The sequence below is a fragment of the Equus przewalskii genome, chromosome 6, assembly GCF_037783145.1.
Source record: "Equus przewalskii isolate Varuska chromosome 6, EquPr2, whole genome shotgun sequence".
Lineage (NCBI taxonomy): Eukaryota > Metazoa > Chordata > Mammalia > Perissodactyla > Equidae > Equus > Equus przewalskii.
In genome coordinates, this window is record NC_091836.1 from 31,048,348 (window position 1) to 31,066,529 (window position 18,182).

Here is an 18,182-nt window from a genome sequence, read left to right on the forward strand (position 1 = left end):
GCAGTGGGAATGGTTGTCTGGAGCTGGATTACAGGGCCTGCCCCTGAAAATCCTCCACTGAGCTCAGTGTTCTTCAGGTCCTTCCTGGGTCGTAAGAAAACAATTCCATTTTTTTTTTGTTTGAAATTGTATGTAAAGGCTGATATCCCCCTGGTGCTTGACCAACATGTTGTTGTATTCCATCAGAACAAACTAGGCACTTTTCACAGTTTCAGCACTATATCTCAGGGCAATAAGTTACCACTGTTCTGCTCAACCCTGGAAGCAATTTGGAGCGCACTGCTCAAACATCTGTACTTCTCTGGATCCTGGTTTGCTTGTCTGTGAAAGGCGGTTACTTTTCTGGTTGGGAGAGCTGGAATGGCCAGAGTTCCTGTCAGAAATAAAAGCTTTATATGGTTGCTTTAGCACTTGAAAGGCATCATTTCCTAGAGCTTTGGTGCCCTTCTCTTTGGGTGAGTTAAGCTTCCAAAGCTGCTTTGACTCTTGCTCTTTGCCTGCAAAGCCCTTTCTCATCCATGAAGCCTCACCTTTTTGATGTGGGATTTTAGTAAAATCTCTACCCTCCCCGTGCCTCCGTTTTCTCATCTCTAAAAGAGAATGAACCACTGGAGATAAAGTGATGGTTGGGTCAGATCTTCGAAATCTGGTCCATCATTCTGGAATTTTGTGGCCACCAGTATGTAAACTCCTCCAGGGCACAGACTTGCACTTGTGCATCCCTGTTTTCCAGCACCTGGAACATAGTATGCTCAATAAATGCATGTTGAATGGGTGAACGAAGGAAGACTTATAGTAGATATCATCTCTTGCCCTCATCCCTCACCCAACTGAACATTAGGATCCAGCTAGGCTGTTCTGTTTGTAATTCTAAGAATAGACCATGGTCTCTTTTACACCTCACTGCCTTTACACATGCGATCCCTCTGCCTGGAAGCATGCCCCCCTTGGTCTACCCAGAAAACTCGTCTGCTAACCTTCAACCTTGGGTAGGTACTGTCTCCTCCATGAAGTTCTCTCTGGCTGAAGATCTCTCTCTGGGCTCACACTGCATTTGGTATATGCTTGTGTTGAAGTGGATTTTCTTACCAAATTGTAGTTCTTGGATTGGTTTTCTGCTCTCCTCTCCCCGCCCCCAGATTTGAAGCAGCTGAAGGCCAGGGTCATCTTTGATAGGCATTCAAAAATTATTTTTAGGAATAAATGAACAATTGTACAAAATCTTTTCAGAGACGCTTCAAGTACCCAGTATTAAGGTGTGCTTAGAGTCTGGGAATATTACATACTTTTTGATTGATTTGCTAGATTACCAGGTACACCACCAAGCTTCAATTTTCTTAGCAGAGATAGGCAGAACTCCATTTAAATGGCATAATCATACAGTCACGTTTTGTTCCTCTGAAACATAACATCTACCAACAATAAAACACACACACATGTAAATTAAAAGGAAAAAAACCCTCCTTATCCCTACCCGCTAAATCTCTTTTTCTCTCACACACGCACGCACACACAACACAACACACACACATTACTTTTCACAATCTAATACCAGGTCCTAGAAGAGTGTTTAACACATGACAGATGCTCAGTAACTATTTGAGAATGAATAGATGTCTGTCATTCCTTTCACTGCCCAATTTCTGGAAAGGGCAGTCTAATCTTGCAGCTTCCATCTATTCATCCCCTTTTTACTCTTTAACTTCTAGCAATAAGTTAAAGAGTTAAAGACTTTAGTGGTTACTCTGCGTAACCAATCCCCAAATAGCAATTTCAGGGTATTTAAAATACCGTGCAGTCACTGAATTGAGGCAAACTGTGAGGGCAGTGGTCCAGAGTCTAGGTTCCTAGAGAGGGGTGGGGGGATCGTACTGGCACTTGCCACTGGGGACAGCTCGAGGGGCAGAGTGCAGCCAGGGTAGAGGCAAATGGACGATTCCTGAAAAGCATTTTCTTCTCTTGCCACACCACTGCAATTGTTCTCTCAGAGGTCATCAGTGACCTGACTACAAAATCTAATGAAATTATCTCAGTCTTCCTCCTGCCTGACTTCATTGCAGTATTTGGCATTGTTTATCTTTTTGAAATGTGGTATAATTGCAAAAGCATGAGTTTTAAAGTGAAGGGACCTTAGTTTAAATGTGTGCTCATCTTCCACTTGCTAGCTGTGTGAACTTGGGCAAGTGACCTTTTAAAAAATCTTTCATCGTCCTAAAATGGAGCTTTTGATACCTATTTTCCAGGGCAGTTGGGACAGTCAATTGGGGTTTTGTGCATGAAGCACTTAGCCCAGTGCCTGGCTTGTGGTAGTCACTCAATAAATGTTGGCTCCTTTCCTCCGTTGACTTCTAAATCATCCCTCATTCTTAGTTTTTTCCCAATCTACATCTCTGAATAAATCTTCATAGGGCTTTTCTTTTCCTTGGCCACCTCCTCTCATTCCACATTTTTCTCCTGCCCTATTTCAGATTTTCTTCATGTTTGATCTGAACTATTTCCCATGCATATAGTCAATATTTCAAAAATATGGACTGGTTGAATAATAGTCTCTGAATTGGTCTCTATGTGTCCCATCTTTTGCTTCTCCAATACATATTTCACACTGTCACTAGAATGGATGTTCCTCAAATACAGGTCGATAATGTAAAAAAACCCACAACACTTGAATAGCATCCCTTTGTCTAAAGGATAAAATCTAAACTCTCAACACTCACCAGAATCTGACCTTCTTGCCTCTCCACCCTCATCTCCTATCATTCCTTCCATGTGCCTTGACTTATCTCTTCCTATTTTTGAAATCTCTCCATGAGTTTTTACTTCTCAGTGCCTTTACTCAAACTGTCCCTTTATTCTAGAATGCCTTATTCTTTTCTATTGAAATTCATACTTTGTCTTAACTTAAATACCACTTCCTCCATAGAGCCTGCCGAGACCACCTCTTTCCCTCTAGTTAAAATTTATCAGTCTTTCCACCACACCTTGTTTGCCCTTATATTTTGCACTTAATTAATTCTGCCTTGCTAGACTGTGTGCTCCCATGCACAAACCATGTCTTATTTGTCTTGCTGTATCCCTAGCACTTAGTAAGGAGCCTCACACAGTGCTCCAGCTTAACAAGTACTTGTGGAATTAAATGGAATTGACAATCAACACGAATAGTCATATTTGCTAACAAGGGTATTATACAGGAGACTTAATTCAATGGAAGAAAGGCTAACATTTATGGAGCACTCACTATGTGCCAAGCACTGTTCTAAGTGCCCTGCGCTGTTCTAATGCTCATAACAACCCCACGAGGGAGATGCTATTAACTATCTTAGTTTTACAGATGAGGAAACTGAGACACAGAGAAATTAAATAACTTATCCCCAAATCAACAGCTAGTAAGTGGTGAGAAGGGGCTATAGCTCAGACAGCATGCCTTTGGGCCTGTGCACTTAATCACTTTCTTACAGTGCCAATAGTATCTGGTGACAGTTCAGAGGAAAGCATCAGAGTACCCAGAGCAGACCACCTGCCTTCCTTGGAATGGACACCAAGGAGACAGTTGGGTTGACCTCAGGAAGTCTTTTCCAGCCCCGGTTTGTGCAAAGACTGTCCTTGTAAGATTTAGAGGACAAGAGATGATGTCTGTCTGAGCCTTGGTATGCTGGTGTCAAGATCAGGGGCAGCCATATGTTGTGCAAAACATTCCTTTTTGACTCCTAAGCCTTTTGATGAGCAGTTAAACCAGGAAGGCTTATCTGGTGACAGTCCTTCTCCTGAGGTGACGTCATTGCTCACCCTGGCCCCTGCTGAAGGCTAGCGGAAGCGCTCGGCCAACCTTGTGCCGTCCCCACGGCTGAGAGGCCTCACCAAGCGCTCTGTTCTCGGGAACTGAGACTCCATAGAAGTCTTACAGCATTTTCTTCCTTTTCCTCAGAAGGAGAAGCTGGACATGAGGGCTGGTCAACGGTGGTTTTATTTAGATTGTGTTTAGCCAGCATCCTCTAACCACCCCAAAGTCAATGTGGTTTCATCTGACTTCAGTAGCTAGCTCCTGCACAGGGAAATGAGGTGGGGACTCATGAAAGGAATAGAAATGAGCTACCCCGGGAGGGATTGAAGCTTATTCTCTCCAATTCTTTCTCTTATGTCCATACTCCCCAGCCCCAGCCCCTTGCCCCATCACCACCCCAGTGATTGATCCCTGTATTTCTGTGTCACCATGCAAGATATTAAAGCTGTTTGTGGGATTCAGGGAGGTGTTTAGTATCCAACAATCAAAATGCCTGGGGCCAGAAATGCATCAGTTCAAATGGACTTTGTTTTAATCTGGGTCTCACAGACCCGCAATGGTAGAGTGGGAACTGGGCCTTTAAGAGCTCATCTCTTTCCTGCCATTGCGTCTAAGTAGGCACAAGTTACCTTTAAAGATGTGCAGAGAAAGCCACTTTCTAACCATCCTTGGTCATGCATTCCAGTCCTTAACTGGCCTTACTCTTAGGAAATGTTTATCATCTAACCTGAATCTCCCATGCTGTGCTCTATGCAAACTCATTTCCTCTTGCTCAACCACAGAAAGAGAGCTAGAGAATCCTTTGTGTTGTATTTGAAGACAGTTAATAACACTGCTCTCACAGCACTGTTCACATTTCTATCAGTATTTCCACCTTCCCTGATAGCAACAAATTCCACTTCCCATATGCCCACTGCCTGCTTCTTTCCCTTGTACACAGGCCAGCCCTTGGGTTTGGCCATTCTCAGTGTTGTGCAGGAGAGAGACTCTGTGTCGCAAACTTGAGGGTGGGGACTGTCTGTCTTGAGGCAGCAGTGTTGGAAGGGACACTCCTGTCTTGCCCTTGGCATCCCTGGGGCAGGTGGGCTGGTGGGGGCCTGCCCTTTCCACCTCACACTCACTTGGATGCCACCCAGGCACCATCTAGCCTCACAGCTGCTGTTTTTCACTTAAGTTCTCTCCTGGAAGTTTCGGCTGAATAATGGACTATATAGTTTGTGGGCCTCCAGAAGTAATAGACAGGTGTTGGGTGTCTTGTGTCTGTAGGAAAAGGGAGCCTGAACAGCTGAGGATAAACAACAGTTGCTTGGTAATATGAGCTCCTTTCATTTAAAGTCAGAGGGCTGGCTGCGGGGTGGAGGAAGGGGCGGCCAGGTTGTTCTGGCCACCACCTGTCTGGAGGGCCAGAGTCTGCTGAGAGTCAAGTATGGGAGAGAAGTGGGGAGGGGAGACTTTGAGAGGAATGCAGTGGCTGAGATCCCGAAGTGGGTTGTGGAAACTCTTTGGTCCTGACTCCCTGACATCAGCTGCTTTGGGAAATTGTTTTTCAGAACTTTGTGCTTCCATTTCTGCACTTGTAAAATAACTGATGGAATTGAATAGCTACATGTTATTTCAGGGCTGGAAAATTCTGATGCTATCAGGGACCTGCTTTCCAGAGCTGAAGCACTTGATGAGATTTTGGTGGTCTCTAACTGGCTTCAGAAGACCTGGGTTCAAGTTCTGGCTTTGTCATTGAATATTTATTATTTATCTATGAGCTTGGATAAATTACTGAGTCTTTCTGTGTCTCACTTTAATCAGTTGTAAAATGAGGATAATAACATCTGTTCTCCCAAACTCCTAGGGTCACTGGGAAGATAAAATACTGTCTATGAAAGCCCTTTACAAAAGTGTAAAGGTAACTATCCTAACAAAACACACAGGACACTGGATGGAATCAAAGGTTCTTCTCTCACCACACTTACAGCCTTAAGAGTAATGATGGCTTGTAACTGTAGGGCATTTCGTTTTCGAAGTAGTGTCCCATTCATCATCTTACTTGATAGTGCATCATAAGAAGCAAACAGAAACAGCTGGGTCGGGGGACAGGGGATGTGTTTTGAATCAGGTTTTAACGGATGAAAAAGTTAAGCCTTGAGGGAAAGAAGGGCCTGCCTGGGGGAAGTGAGCAAGAACAGTGCAGGGGCCTTGAGGGACTCTGGGTGTCTGCTTCCCAGCCAAGTGAAGCCAGCTCACATTTACTTTGACTGAGGTTTTCCCTCAGGCCAGGTGAAATGTAAATGATCCTTCTCAACTACTGCTGAGCCCAAGGCTTAAATTAAGTCTTATACGATTTTAGATTTTAGGTCCGGAATCTATTGTGGGTGGAAAAAGTGTGGGAAGAGGGAGCTGGTGGCTTTTTTTCCTTTTAAGAGGCTTACATTTAAATGCAGAGTGCCCATGGTAAACTTCAAGGGGGCTGCTCCCCTTGTGAATCTCCCTTTCCCCAAAATACCCTTTGAATATTTTGGCCCCTTATTGTGGAACCTACTGGGTTTTTGTGTGTTTTGGGGTTTTTCTTGGCTTCCAAGTGAACGGTAGTGTCCTAGCTTCCCTTCGCCTCTTAAACGCCTGAGACCCCCTACACAGGGCAACTTCCTTGAACTGAGAACTTATCAGCTCCCCTGCCAAGCGCTCCTTGGAGGCAATCCAAGGCAGTGAGCCACTCTGTGTGCCTTGGCTTAGCTCCGGATCCTGAAGTTTGGAGTTACATACAGCCCAGCCTCCTCAGCATTCCCGGAGCCGGAAGAAGTGTCCTTCTCCTTGCCAGGCTTGACACCTTCTGGGAAGGGGTTCTTCCTTTCCGTGCCACGTCTGGGAGTTAAAATAGAGTGATACCAAACCACCCTTGAGAGAGCCAGTGGCCGGATGTGGAAGAGTCAGAAATCAGTCGGCACCGCTGTTCTGGGGAGTCATTGACAGTGGGTCTGGCCTTGGCTTTCTTGGCCACAGTATTTCTCTCCATAAGCAAAACATACTCAGTTTCCCGGCCTCTTGGAGGTTGTTCAAGGTCGCAATATCTTGAGTTGCCCTCCATGCGTCATTACAAGGCCTGATGCACCCATGGCCAACTGTCGCATTTGATGTCTTGCTGAACCATAGGGACATATTTTCTTGCAATGAGTTCTTGTGGTCTTCAGGAATGTGATTTTTCCTCAGCTTTGGGACACTTGTGAAATGTTCCCATGACCTTCCTCCTGGCACAGAAGCGGCATTGGCTCCCTACTGGAAACTGGGCTCACAGAGAGGGGCAGAGAATAGGTGGAGTGCATTGTGGACTTAATGGTGCTTCTTTTTGTGCTCCTCCTGGTCTATTTGAAAGCTACCATCTCTACTTTGGTTCTTATATGCAGGACTTACTGGAGAGGCAAATGCACTGGGCTGGGAGGGGGGATGGGCGATAGAGCCTCTGCTCTAGAAGCAGGGCTGCTCTCGACTCAGTCCCCACACAGTGCCTCAGTAAGGTGGATCAGTTCTAGGGCCAATCTCTCCGGGTGGTACCTGAGTCTAGGGAGTGAGTGGGTCAGCATAGCTCGGGACACTACAGGACTGATCCAGACTTTCTAGGTTCCATGTCCTGGGGACATACTAGACTTTTTGTGACCCAGTCTATGCCTCTTGCAGGTCGAAGCAGAACTCAAGTCATTCCCGGGAATGTAAAGGGAATACCCTCAGCTCCCTGGGGCTTTGCTGGATGCTTTGCTTCCTGGGTGCTCATCCTCCCCAATTTCCTACTTTGCTTGGGATGGGGCTATGGTATTGACAGGGTGGCTCAAGATGTACAGGGAGCAGTCCCTTTTCCTTACTTCTCTGTGTCCTGTGTCTCTCAGATCCTGTTGTCTGTCCTTCCCTGGTATGTCATGTCTGCCGTCTCAGCTCATTCCACAGGAGAACTGTCCTCTCTTCTCAGCTTGTCATTTTGGAAGCAGCCTCCAGGAACTTTGCTGTCTCCCTTTCATTATGCCCAGGCTTCCTGTGTCCCCACCTGTACCCCAAATAATTCTGAGAAGACACCTTTCTTAGGAGAAGAGATGCAGCTGAAAAGTCCCCTAGTTTTCGGACAACCCCGTATATAGGATGGCCTTGGAGAGTGAGGACTGAATTAATTCCTTGACTCCTCCCTTCCCCGCCCCCTCCCCCCAAGATAAAGCAGGGAGTTGGATTAATGAGCGCTGCCTGGCCAATCGTCGCTTTGAGAAAGTTTGGTTTGTGATCCTGTTTCATTAGGCTGATTGGAGCAGCCCTTACTCCGAGGTAGAGTCCCTCCCCAAGGGATTCCACGTACAGTTACACTAGCTGTCGCTGCCTGTGCATGCCCTTTCTTAACAGAAATGACCTCCCTTCACCCTCCTCCTAGCCCCCTGCTCCTCCTCCTTTTTTGTTTTTATCCAGTGTCTCGCTTCCTCTCTTTCTCTTTCCTTCTCCCTCCTACCTCTGCCTCTTCCTCCTGCTCTCTGCCTCCCTGCAGCGCCAAGCCGGCTCCCCAACCTGCCCTGCCGAACGCAAACCGCTGAGTGTGTGGAGCTGCCCCCTGGGGCCCCGGGCTGCCGAGTCCCGCTAAGGCAAAGACGCAAGCGAGCGAGGGAGAGCCGCGGAAGGAGACAAGCGGGCGCACGAGGGGAGCCCCAGCAGGGCGGCCGGGTGGCTGGCAGGCGGCTCCGGGCGCGCGCGGGGCGCCTCTCCGGCGGCGGACAGGGCGAGCGCCGTGGCCGGCCGGGGGGACCGGCGCGCGCAAAAGTTAGCCTCGGACGGCCGCGCGCCCCACCGCGCCCCCTCGCGCCCCCTGCTCGCGGCGCCCCGGGAGAGGGACTCGCTCTTCCTGCAGCTCGAGCGGCGAGCGTTTCCCAACGTGAGAGGGCCGAGCGCGCGGCGGCCGAGGGGTGGGGAGCAGGACGCGGCAGGCGGGAGCGGGACGGCAGGCGGAGGGCGCCGAAGAAGCGCAGAGGCGACGGGGACCCATGCCGGCGGCCAACATGATGGAGAACCTCCAGCTGCCCGCCCTGCAGGTGCCCGAGCCGCAGGGCGCGCCCGAGGGCAGCCCGGTCTGGTCCAGCTCGTCGACCCCCACGCTCCGCCGCCGGCGCTTCAAGATGCGCCGCATGAGGAACGTGCAGGAGCAGAGCCTGGAGGCCGGGCTGGCCCAGGACCTGCCCGGCGTCCTGGCCCCTGGCAAGGAGTTTCTGCAGCTGCCGTCTATCGAGATCACGCCCTCCAGCGACGAGGACACCCCGTGGTCCAATTGCTCCACACCCAGCGCTTCCCCGCGCCGAAAACGCTTCCTCCTCCGCAAGTGGCTGAGGGTGAGGGAGCGGAAGGAGTGCAGTGAAAGCAGGTACGTCCCTCTTCCGCCTCCTGCCTTGTTCCCCTTTCCTCCTCCTCTTCCCTAGAGGCGTCCGGGGCCCCAGGGCATCCTAGCGGAAACTTCGGCGAGGAATGCAGGAGCCCTCTAGCAGAGTCGGCTTCGAGCACGGCGCCCCGCACCAGGGCTGGTGGTACTTGAGCTTCCCCTCGCGTCACCCGTCTCCCAGACCCAGCGCTAGGGACCATTGACTTTATATTATGTAACACGTTTACATGGGGCTTCACGCTGCATTCCATCTCTTTCCATCCTCACAGCAGAATGAATAATAAAAGCCACAACAACTAATATTTATCCAGCCCTTATCATGTGCGGGTCATTAGGGTGAGCGCCTCACCATCTATTTCCAAATTTAATCTTTACAAAAAGTTTTTGAGGTAGGTACTGCTATTATTCCCATTTAACAGATGGAGATAGCAGAAGATGAGAGAGGTTAAGTGGGTCCTGCACTTAGACTTATGTTTGTGAACTCCATTTCAATTTTTATAACTTTATTTTTGGCTACATCAGGTTGCCTTTATTGGCCCACACCGGTAGAGGAGCTGGCAGAGTATTGGTGTTAAGTGAGTCATAGTTCCTACCACAGAGATTGTTTCGACGTCTAGGCCTGGTCCACACCACTGTGGTTTGTGCCAGCTACTTTTTTGCCTGGGTAAATGTGGTGGTCTGAGTAGTGGGGCAAGTTCGCTTACCTTACAACTTGGTATAGAAAACCATAGTGCAGCTTCATGCAGCCTTGGCCAGGAGTTGTGTTTGAGCTAAACCCGTGGTCTGGTGGAGCTGGCGTGGAATTTCCACTCTTCGTTGATACCATGAGCCCTACTCATTTACTTTTAGACTCTAGGGCCCTGTGTCACAATGGTGGTTTGTGCTCTTGTGTGGGGCAACTGAGCGATTGGCCACCTTCCCCAGGCCTCCTCCTCCCAATCTATTCAGTTTCATTCATTTCAATTCAACAGGTATTTACTGAATATTCTTATGAGCTCAGAGTGGCACCAGCTAATGGTGATATGGTTGTGGAGGGAGAGGAGGAGGGCTGAGTAGAAGGAGGGGATGTGGAAGTTAAGGAGGAGGGGGGAGGAGACTTGCATATGAAATTAAGATATGAGTTTCACTCATATTGCGATAGAAGCATTGAAGACATATGCTGTGTGTGCCACATGCAAGAAGAGAGAGGAGGAAGCCTTCCAGAAGGAAGACGCTGAAACCATGATGAATACAGATAGGTGGTAGGAAATAACAGGAAAAATACGAGGTCGTGGGCGTGAGATCAGGAAAGGAGAACAGTAGGGACAAAGGCCTAAGAACAGGGTGGGCCATGTGTCTTTGAGGGGACGCTGAGGAGCTGGGCCAGGTTTACAGAAGATGAGCATGCTAAGCCTTCCAGGATTTCTCTTCTGGGAGCAATGACTGGATGTGCTTATCCCTGTGGTGCTTTGTTGTGGGGCTTTTTGTGGACCTGGGGATAACAATTCTTTCTGTTCTGGTGCTTCATCTTGCTGCCTTTTCCACAGAGTAGAGGCAAGTGGGGCAAGCTGGGAGGGAGCTAAACTTGAACTAAAATAGTTTGTCATAGTTTGTCAATGTTCCCCTCAAATGTGAGAGACCCTAAAAGAGACCCTCTTTTGACCTTGAGATTCTGCCATGTATATTGAGGACAAAATATCGGGAAAGGAGCCTTGCATTGCTGGCCAGGGTGGGGATGGGGTGGATTTGCTTAGATTTAAGGACGGCTTTCCTGGTTTTGCGAGTTGTCTAAGGCTGCGGTGGATTCTTCATTTTTGTTGGAACAGGGAACATACTCTTAAAATCAGGAAGGATGTTCACGTCTTAGGAGTAGTTTAAGGGAGTTCTTTTATTTTTTTTAAAGATTTTATTTTTCCTTTTTTCCCCAAAGCCCCCTGGTACAAAGTTGTGTATTTTTAGTTGTGGGTCCTTCTAGTTGTGGCATGTGGGACACCGCCTCAGCATGGCTTGATGTGCGGTGCCATGTCTGCGCCCAGGATCTGAACCCGCAAAACCCCGGACCACCAAAGCAGAGCGTGCGAACTTAACCACTGGGCCGCTGGGCCGGCCCCTGAGTTTATGTATTTTTATAGTTTTTTTTAAAAATTTTTTATTGAGTTAATGATAGGTTACAATCTTGTGAAATTTCAGTTGTAGATTATTGTCTGTCAGTCGTGTTGTAGGTGCACCCCTTCACCCTTTGTGCCCACCCCCCCACCCCTCCTTTCCCCCAGTAGCCACTAATCTGTTCTCTTTGTCCACAGGTTTAAATTCCTCATATGAGTGGAGTCATACAGAGATTGTCCTTCTCTATCTGGCTTATTTCACTTAACATAATTCCCTCAAGGTCCATCCATGTTGTTGCAAATGGGACGATTTTGTTCTTTTTTCCGGCTGAGTAGTATTCCATTGTATATATATTCCACATCTTCTTTATCCAATCATCTGTTGATGGGCACTTAGGTTGCTTCCACATCTTGATGATTATAAATAATGCTGCAATAAACATTGGGGTGCATAGGACTTTTGGAATTGCTGACTTCAAGCTCTCTGCATAGATACCCAGTAGTGGAATAGCTGGATCATATGGTAGTTCTATTTTTAATTTTTTGAGGAATCTCCATACTGTTTTCCATAGTGGCTGCACCAGTTTGCATTCCCATTAAGGGAGTTCTTTTAAATGGTGGCCCGTTGAATGAGAAGAATATATGTATATACAGGTTTCCCCCGAAATCCAAAAATCGTGTTCCCATGAAACCTTTTGTAAGCGGAAATGCCTTAAAGTGAAGAGGCAATTACTATTAATTTATATGGGAAAAATTTTGAGCATTCCCAGACCTAAAAAATAACCTACCAAATCATACCAAGTAAAACGTAAAACCGGGGTCCAGCCCCATGGCCAAGTGGTTAAGTTCGCATGCCCCGCTTTGGCGGCCCAGGGTTTCGCTGGTTCGGATCCTGGGCATGGACATGGCACCTCTTGTCAGACCATGCTGAGGCGATGTCCCACATAGCACAACCAGAGGCACTCAAAACTAGAATATACAACTATGTATTGGGGGGCTTTGGGAAGGGAAAAAAAGATTGGCAACAGTTGTTAGCTCAGGTGCCAATCTTCAAAAAGAAAAAAATGGTAATATATTCATTAAAAAACCCAAAACGTAAAACCTAAAATAGGACTAATATATAGTAAAATCAGGAATGATATGATAAATACACAGCCTCTATAAAGTAGAAAATAATGTGTGTGCAGTATAGTTTCACTTTCTCGAATGGGGAAGACAGCACACGGGAGGGCTGAGAGGTGGTGGTGGTGGTGATGGTGTGTTAGGCTAAGTCATCAGAGGTTGGAGTGGTGAGAGGTACAGGAGACTGGCATGTAGGAGAGAGAGGAAGGGGGTCCTCTGTTAACATCTCATCATTGTCTGAATCCCTCAAGGCAGGCAGGTCCCTAATGTCAGCACCTTCTTCTGTGTCTGCCTGCCTCCATGTCGAAGGTCGAGGTTCATTGTCTGCTGTGGCTGATATAGCTGATGTGGCTGATGTGCAAGGCTTGAAATACGACAGTATGCTTGACTGCTTATTCTCTGTGATGGCTTGTCACAAAACGCTGAACACCATTTTTACCTTTTTTCCTAAAAGCAAAAAACTTCTTCGAATTTGTTGTGGTTAGCAGAAACAGGTACTAACGTAGACCTTTCTTAAAAGCAAAATGGCATAAAGCGAACTTTCGGATAGTAGGGGAAACCTGTATGTAGACAAAGGCAGGCTGGTTTCAAACCCCAAATTTTCTGACTCAAATTCTACTGTTAACCACTGTTATACAGCCTCCTGTTGGAATCTGTCTGGATTGTGGCTAAAACAAAAACCCGTCATTTTTAGGCCTTGGAATTAGATGGCTTCTTGGAAAGAAAGGAAGCAATCAAGTGAATAGGTGCATATAGATGCCCAACAAGATGCCCTGAGAAGGAACTGACGTTTAGAGGCAACAGAGCACAAAGAATATTGGATTTGGGCCTGCCCGGTGGTGCAGTGGTTAAGTGTGCACTTTCCACTTTGGTGACCCGGGGTTCGCTGGTTCGGGTTCCGGGTGCGGACATGGTGCTGCTTGGCAGGCCATGCTGTGGCAGGCGTCCCACATATAAAGTGGAGGAAGATGGGCACGGATGTTAGCTCAGGGCCAGTCTTCCTCAGAACAAAGAGGAGGATTGGCAGATGTTAGCTCAGGGCTAATCTTCCTTGGAAGAAAAAAAAAAAAAAGAATATTGGACTTAAAGTCAGGAGACTTTGGTTTAAATTTAAGTTCTGTCATTTTCTAGCTGTGGAGCCTGGGGCACACCACTTCACCTCTGTGTGTTTGCTTCCTCCGCCTGTGGAAGGGGAGATCTGGGGTTTGATGGGAGGTCTCAGGAGTAATACACGTGAAAATGTTCTGTAAACTTCCCCTTGCTGTGCAAGGGTGAAGGATTCCTGTCATTCTTCTGTGAGTGTCTCCCATGGAGGGGCTGTGTTCTTGAGAGCTGAGGTTACACGCTCATGTGTCCTGGAGCTGCACCTGGGACTCCTCGCACATTACACGATTTGGAAATGATGGTTGGAAAATGACTGTGCTCTGGCTTGGATTAGGGGGGATTAGCATACCAAGCCCAGCATGGCATCCTTCCTCTTCACATTCCCTACTCCAGATCAAACCCTCCACAACAGAGAAAAGCACCTTTCAGGCCTGCGGTGGAATTCTGTCTGATGTGTTAGAAGCCAAGGGGCCAAGAGGGCCACAGCTTGTGGATTTTAACTGCACAAAGTTGAAAAGAAGGTCAGGATACCTCTTTGCTCTCCCTAACCCTAGGAAGAAAGAGGGGGAGAAAATGGTAAAGTTAGCATGCTTTGGGAATCTGAGGACCTTGGGGTACAGTACAGAAATACTCCCAGTCCGATCCTTTCGGGTTCCTCTTTGTATCTTCGCTGTCTAGCCCTGTGCCTGATTTTTCATGATGACCCGTAGATGTTTGTTGATGAATAAATAATGAGTGAATGAATGATTCCTTTTTTTTTTTTTTTTTTGAGAAAGATTAGCCCTGAGCTAACATACGCTGCCAGTCATCCTGTTTTTGCTGAGGAGGACTGGCCCTGAGCTAACATCCGTGCCCATCTTCTTCTACTTTATATGTGGGACGCCTGCTGCAGCATGGCTTGATGAGCGGTGTGTAGGTCTGTGCCCAGGATCCACACCTGCGAGCCCGGGCTACTGAGGTGGAGCGCACGAACTCAACCCCTACACCACCTGGCTGGCCCCTGAATGATTCCTTTTTCTCTACTGTTTGGAATGCAGTTCTCCTTATTCATAAATCAGGGAACATTTCCTGGAGGAGATGAGTCCAGAGAGAGGTTTTTTTTAGCAGCTTTATTGAGATATAATTTACATACCATACAGTTCACTCATTTTTAAAATGTATAATTCAGTGATTTTTAGTATGTTTACAGATAAATGTAACTAACAAGTCAATTTTAAAACGTTTTCATGACCTCGAAAAGAAACTTGTACCCCCATATGTCACCTCAATCCTCCTATCCCCCATGCCCGCCCTGCCCGAGGCAGCCACGAATCTCCTTTCTGTGCAAAGCTGAGTTTTGAGCGGGTACCAAATACCTGTTGTAGAAAGCATTTAGGTGTGTTGGTTTCAAGGTGGGGATGGATGACCAAGTGTGGTCTTGATGAGGGATGTGGGAAAGTGAGGGTGGTGAGCTGATGGGCTGACAGACTGTGATTTATGCTGCAGAGTTTGAATTTCAATTAATCAGTCAGTCAACAAAGATGTATTGAGGTCCTATAGACAGTGCGCTTTATATACAAAGAGGATTCATCTCAATGGAGAGCCATTGTAGGTTCTGGAACCTGGGAGAGACATGCTCAGAGTGGTATTTGAGGCAACTAATTCTTGCTGTTCTGTGTGAATGGAGTGGTGAGGTGGAGGCCCGAAGCCTTGCATTGTTCTCCCAGCAGTCTAGCAGGGTTTGTTTAACATAAGATGGCACCGCTTTTTTGCTGGCCATGTTGTCCTCTGAGCTCTGTGAATAATGTAGTCTGAAGTGGACAGGCAAGCTCTTAGAATCTGTACTGTGTGTCTCCCTGTATCCCTTGGCCATATCTGGCTGTGGTGATTATTCAAAACTCAACTGAGGATCAGAGCCCCAGTCTGACCTGCTGCCTTATGGGAAGAAGTCAGAAATTGGATGGAGCCACGTCTTCCAGGATGGCATCCTGTCTTCATTCTCTGGAGGGGGAAGGGAAAGCTGACAAGGGGCAAGTGAGCAGGTGTGGGTGGCTAACTGCAGCTATTTTTCCAGGAGACACAGAAGCACTTCTCTGCTTCTCTCTGCCCAGGGTGCTCTCCCATTATCACCATTTGCATCTCCTTTACCCTGGGCTATTCTGTCCCCTCTTCTGTATAACACACCTACCCTCTCAACACTGCTCACACTCTAGCAGGCTGGCAGCTAGAGAGTCTTTTCAACCTGGAGGCCCAGGGCTTCTGCTGGGCTGCACATCTGGCCTCAGGTGGCACCTGTCCCTGATTCTGCCCAGCCTAGTGCCAGCCTAGCTGGTATGTGGGTTTGCAGGTAATGAAGATACATCATTGGTGTTTTTATCTTGACTTTTCATTCCCTTCCTCTCATCTTTGGATGGAGTCTTGCTTCCGGTTCAGCTCAGTTTCAGGGCAGCAGGTGCTGTGTGCATCCCGATGCTCTACCTGTCACCTCTGTGAGTACCCTGCCACATTAGAGAATCACAGGGAGTGGGGAGAGAGAAAACTCAGTTCTTTCTTAACACAGAGCAACAAATGCAAAGGACACCTGTGATTTTTCAGCGGATTAACTAAGTAATCGATGCTGGATAAGGTTAAACTAGCAAAAACCTCTAGCAGACCCATAATTCCTTGAGGGCAGGACTGCGTCTTACTTTGTGCCAAGTTTTCTGCTAAGCATCTTAAATACACAATCACATTTAATCCTCACAGCAAACCCCCCAGGTGGGTTTTACAGCTGAGGAACCTGAAGTTCAGAGCCTAACTTGCTCCTGGTCACACAGAAGCAAGGGTGAGATTTGAACCATGTTCTCCTGATTGCAGAGCCTGAGCCCTTCACAGCTACACTGTACCATCACCCCAGGGCCTGGAAACAGCCCTTGAGTGTTTGAGGATGTATGGATGTGGAGGGGAAGGTTCTGAGGGAAGGTAGTTTCGAGGTCAGGAGGATGGGAAGGATGCTGAGGAGAAATGGGTGCAGGTTGTGGGCGAGCGCAGCCATGTGTGAGGGTGATGCTGACGAGCCAAAGTGAACTGCTCCGTGAGAAGCAGCCAGCCTTTGGCTGTAGATGTGGTTTCCAGAGTCAAACAACTGATGGAAACTGAGAGGGTGGGGATGGAGTCCTGTGGGCTGATCACACTGGCCAGCTTCCTCTGTGGGAGTTGGTATTTTGAGAGTTTCCATGGTGGTTATGCACTCATCAGGTGCCAGTTACATGTGAGGCAAGAGACTGGGGCGATCATGGGGTAGATTAACAGGTGATAATCCTGTCCTGCTTGCTTAGTTTCTCCTAGGTACTATCTGTCTGCCAGTTGCTCTGCTGGTCACTGATAATTGCATCCAGGGTAACTCTGAAGTTTTCATTAAGGCATCTGAATGGCTCTGCGTCCAGTGGGGAGTGTCCTTGCTGACCCACGGGTGAGCCGCTGGGCCTGGAGGCAGGTGTTTGGACGCAGAGTCAGGCCGGCGTGAGAGCCCGGGGATGGTTGCTGGGTTGCTGTGTGTACACGAGCTGTATGAAATCTGAGGGCTTTTCCTGGAGCCTCTGCCCTCTTGGGATTCTTTCCTCCGGAGCCCAAATCAGTATGGTGAGTCGCCGAGGGGCTGTTGTGACTGGTGTGAGGAAAGATACAGCTTTTAAATGTCTCGGAGCAGAAGGTCTATGAGCTTGTGACCTGTGACTGTGGGGCCTGAGGAATCTTCCTCCTTTCAGAGGAGATAGGAAAGCTTCCCTCAGGGATGCATAACCGAAAATCGAAAATCGAATGTGGGCCTTCAGGTGGGAGAAGGGAGGCTGGAGGCAGGATGCAGATGCTTTGAGCTGGTGAAAAGAGATGTCAGGCAGTGGCCTGCGACCCCCTCATACCACTGTGGGCAGCCCGTGCCACCTCCGAAAGATAGTCCTGGTGTCAGATATTCTCTGTTTTCAGACCGTGTGTCTAGATTTTTGATTCAGATAATATAGTTCAAAATCATCACCAGGAAAATGAGGCTGTGCCTTAGCTAAGACTAGCGGTAGAAGAGGAGAGGGATTGGTAAATCCATGGTTTTTTCATTTGAGGCCCTGAGACATTTTTTTGGCCAGATGACATGAAGTACTTTCTTCTCCATCCTTTGCACACCCTCTAACTGGGTGGAGACTCCGGTTGTTCTACTCTGATTTCTAGATAAGATAAAGAAATAAGGTGATTAGGCACGCCATGGTGGCAGATCTGGGTTATGGCCTGGAACTCAGGCCTCTGCCCCAAAGTCTCGACCAATTTCTAACTGTCACCTCTCTGGAGCCTCTTCATTCTTTTTAAGGTCTCTCCATGTCAGTGCAACCCTAGGGTAATGGCTTTCCCAGCCTGGCGCCTCTCACCTCCAGTCTGACCACAGAGATGTTTAGTCTTGCTGCTTCTGGGTAGAAGTTTAGTCAGGAAATGAGGGGGTAGAGTGAGGGGACTACAAAAACAGTCAACAACCCATTTGGTTTTTCCCCTTTTTTTTGCAACGATGGAAAAAGAATTTGCCTAGGGGCCCAGTTTGGGGAAGGATGGGCCACCCTTGCACTGTTTGCCCCAGCAATTAGGAAAATACAGAAAGACAGTGGATGTTTAGTTTAGTGACACACTTTTGAGTCTCTCCAAGGGTCTTCCAGCTTGTTGTCTTAAAAGAAATTTTTACATTGCAAAAGTCAGTGGTTATTGTGTG

At 47.8% G+C, this 18,182-nt stretch overlaps 1 protein-coding gene across 28 annotated transcripts in view; it reads left to right on the plus strand.

Moving 5' to 3' along the window:
- The window catches only part of GRAMD1B (GRAM domain containing 1B), a 227,559-nt gene that overhangs the window by 55,869 nt on the left and 153,508 nt on the right, over positions 1 to 18,182 (plus strand). For 4 of the 28 annotated variants that reach the window (XM_070625078.1, XM_070625079.1, XM_008518556.2 and 1 more), the window contains exon 1: positions 8,657 to 9,152. The exons of 14 other annotated variants lie outside the window; for them this stretch is intronic. In XM_070625078.1, the coding sequence (XP_070481179.1) occupies positions 8,779 to 9,152 (374 nt within the window). In that variant the 5' untranslated portion in view covers positions 8,657 to 8,778. Of the gene's footprint in view, positions 1 to 8,588; positions 9,153 to 16,771; positions 17,078 to 18,182 lie in introns of those variants that run through there. 10 more of the 28 variants (XM_070625077.1, XM_070625080.1, XM_070625074.1 and 7 more) reach the window with 7 other exon arrangements.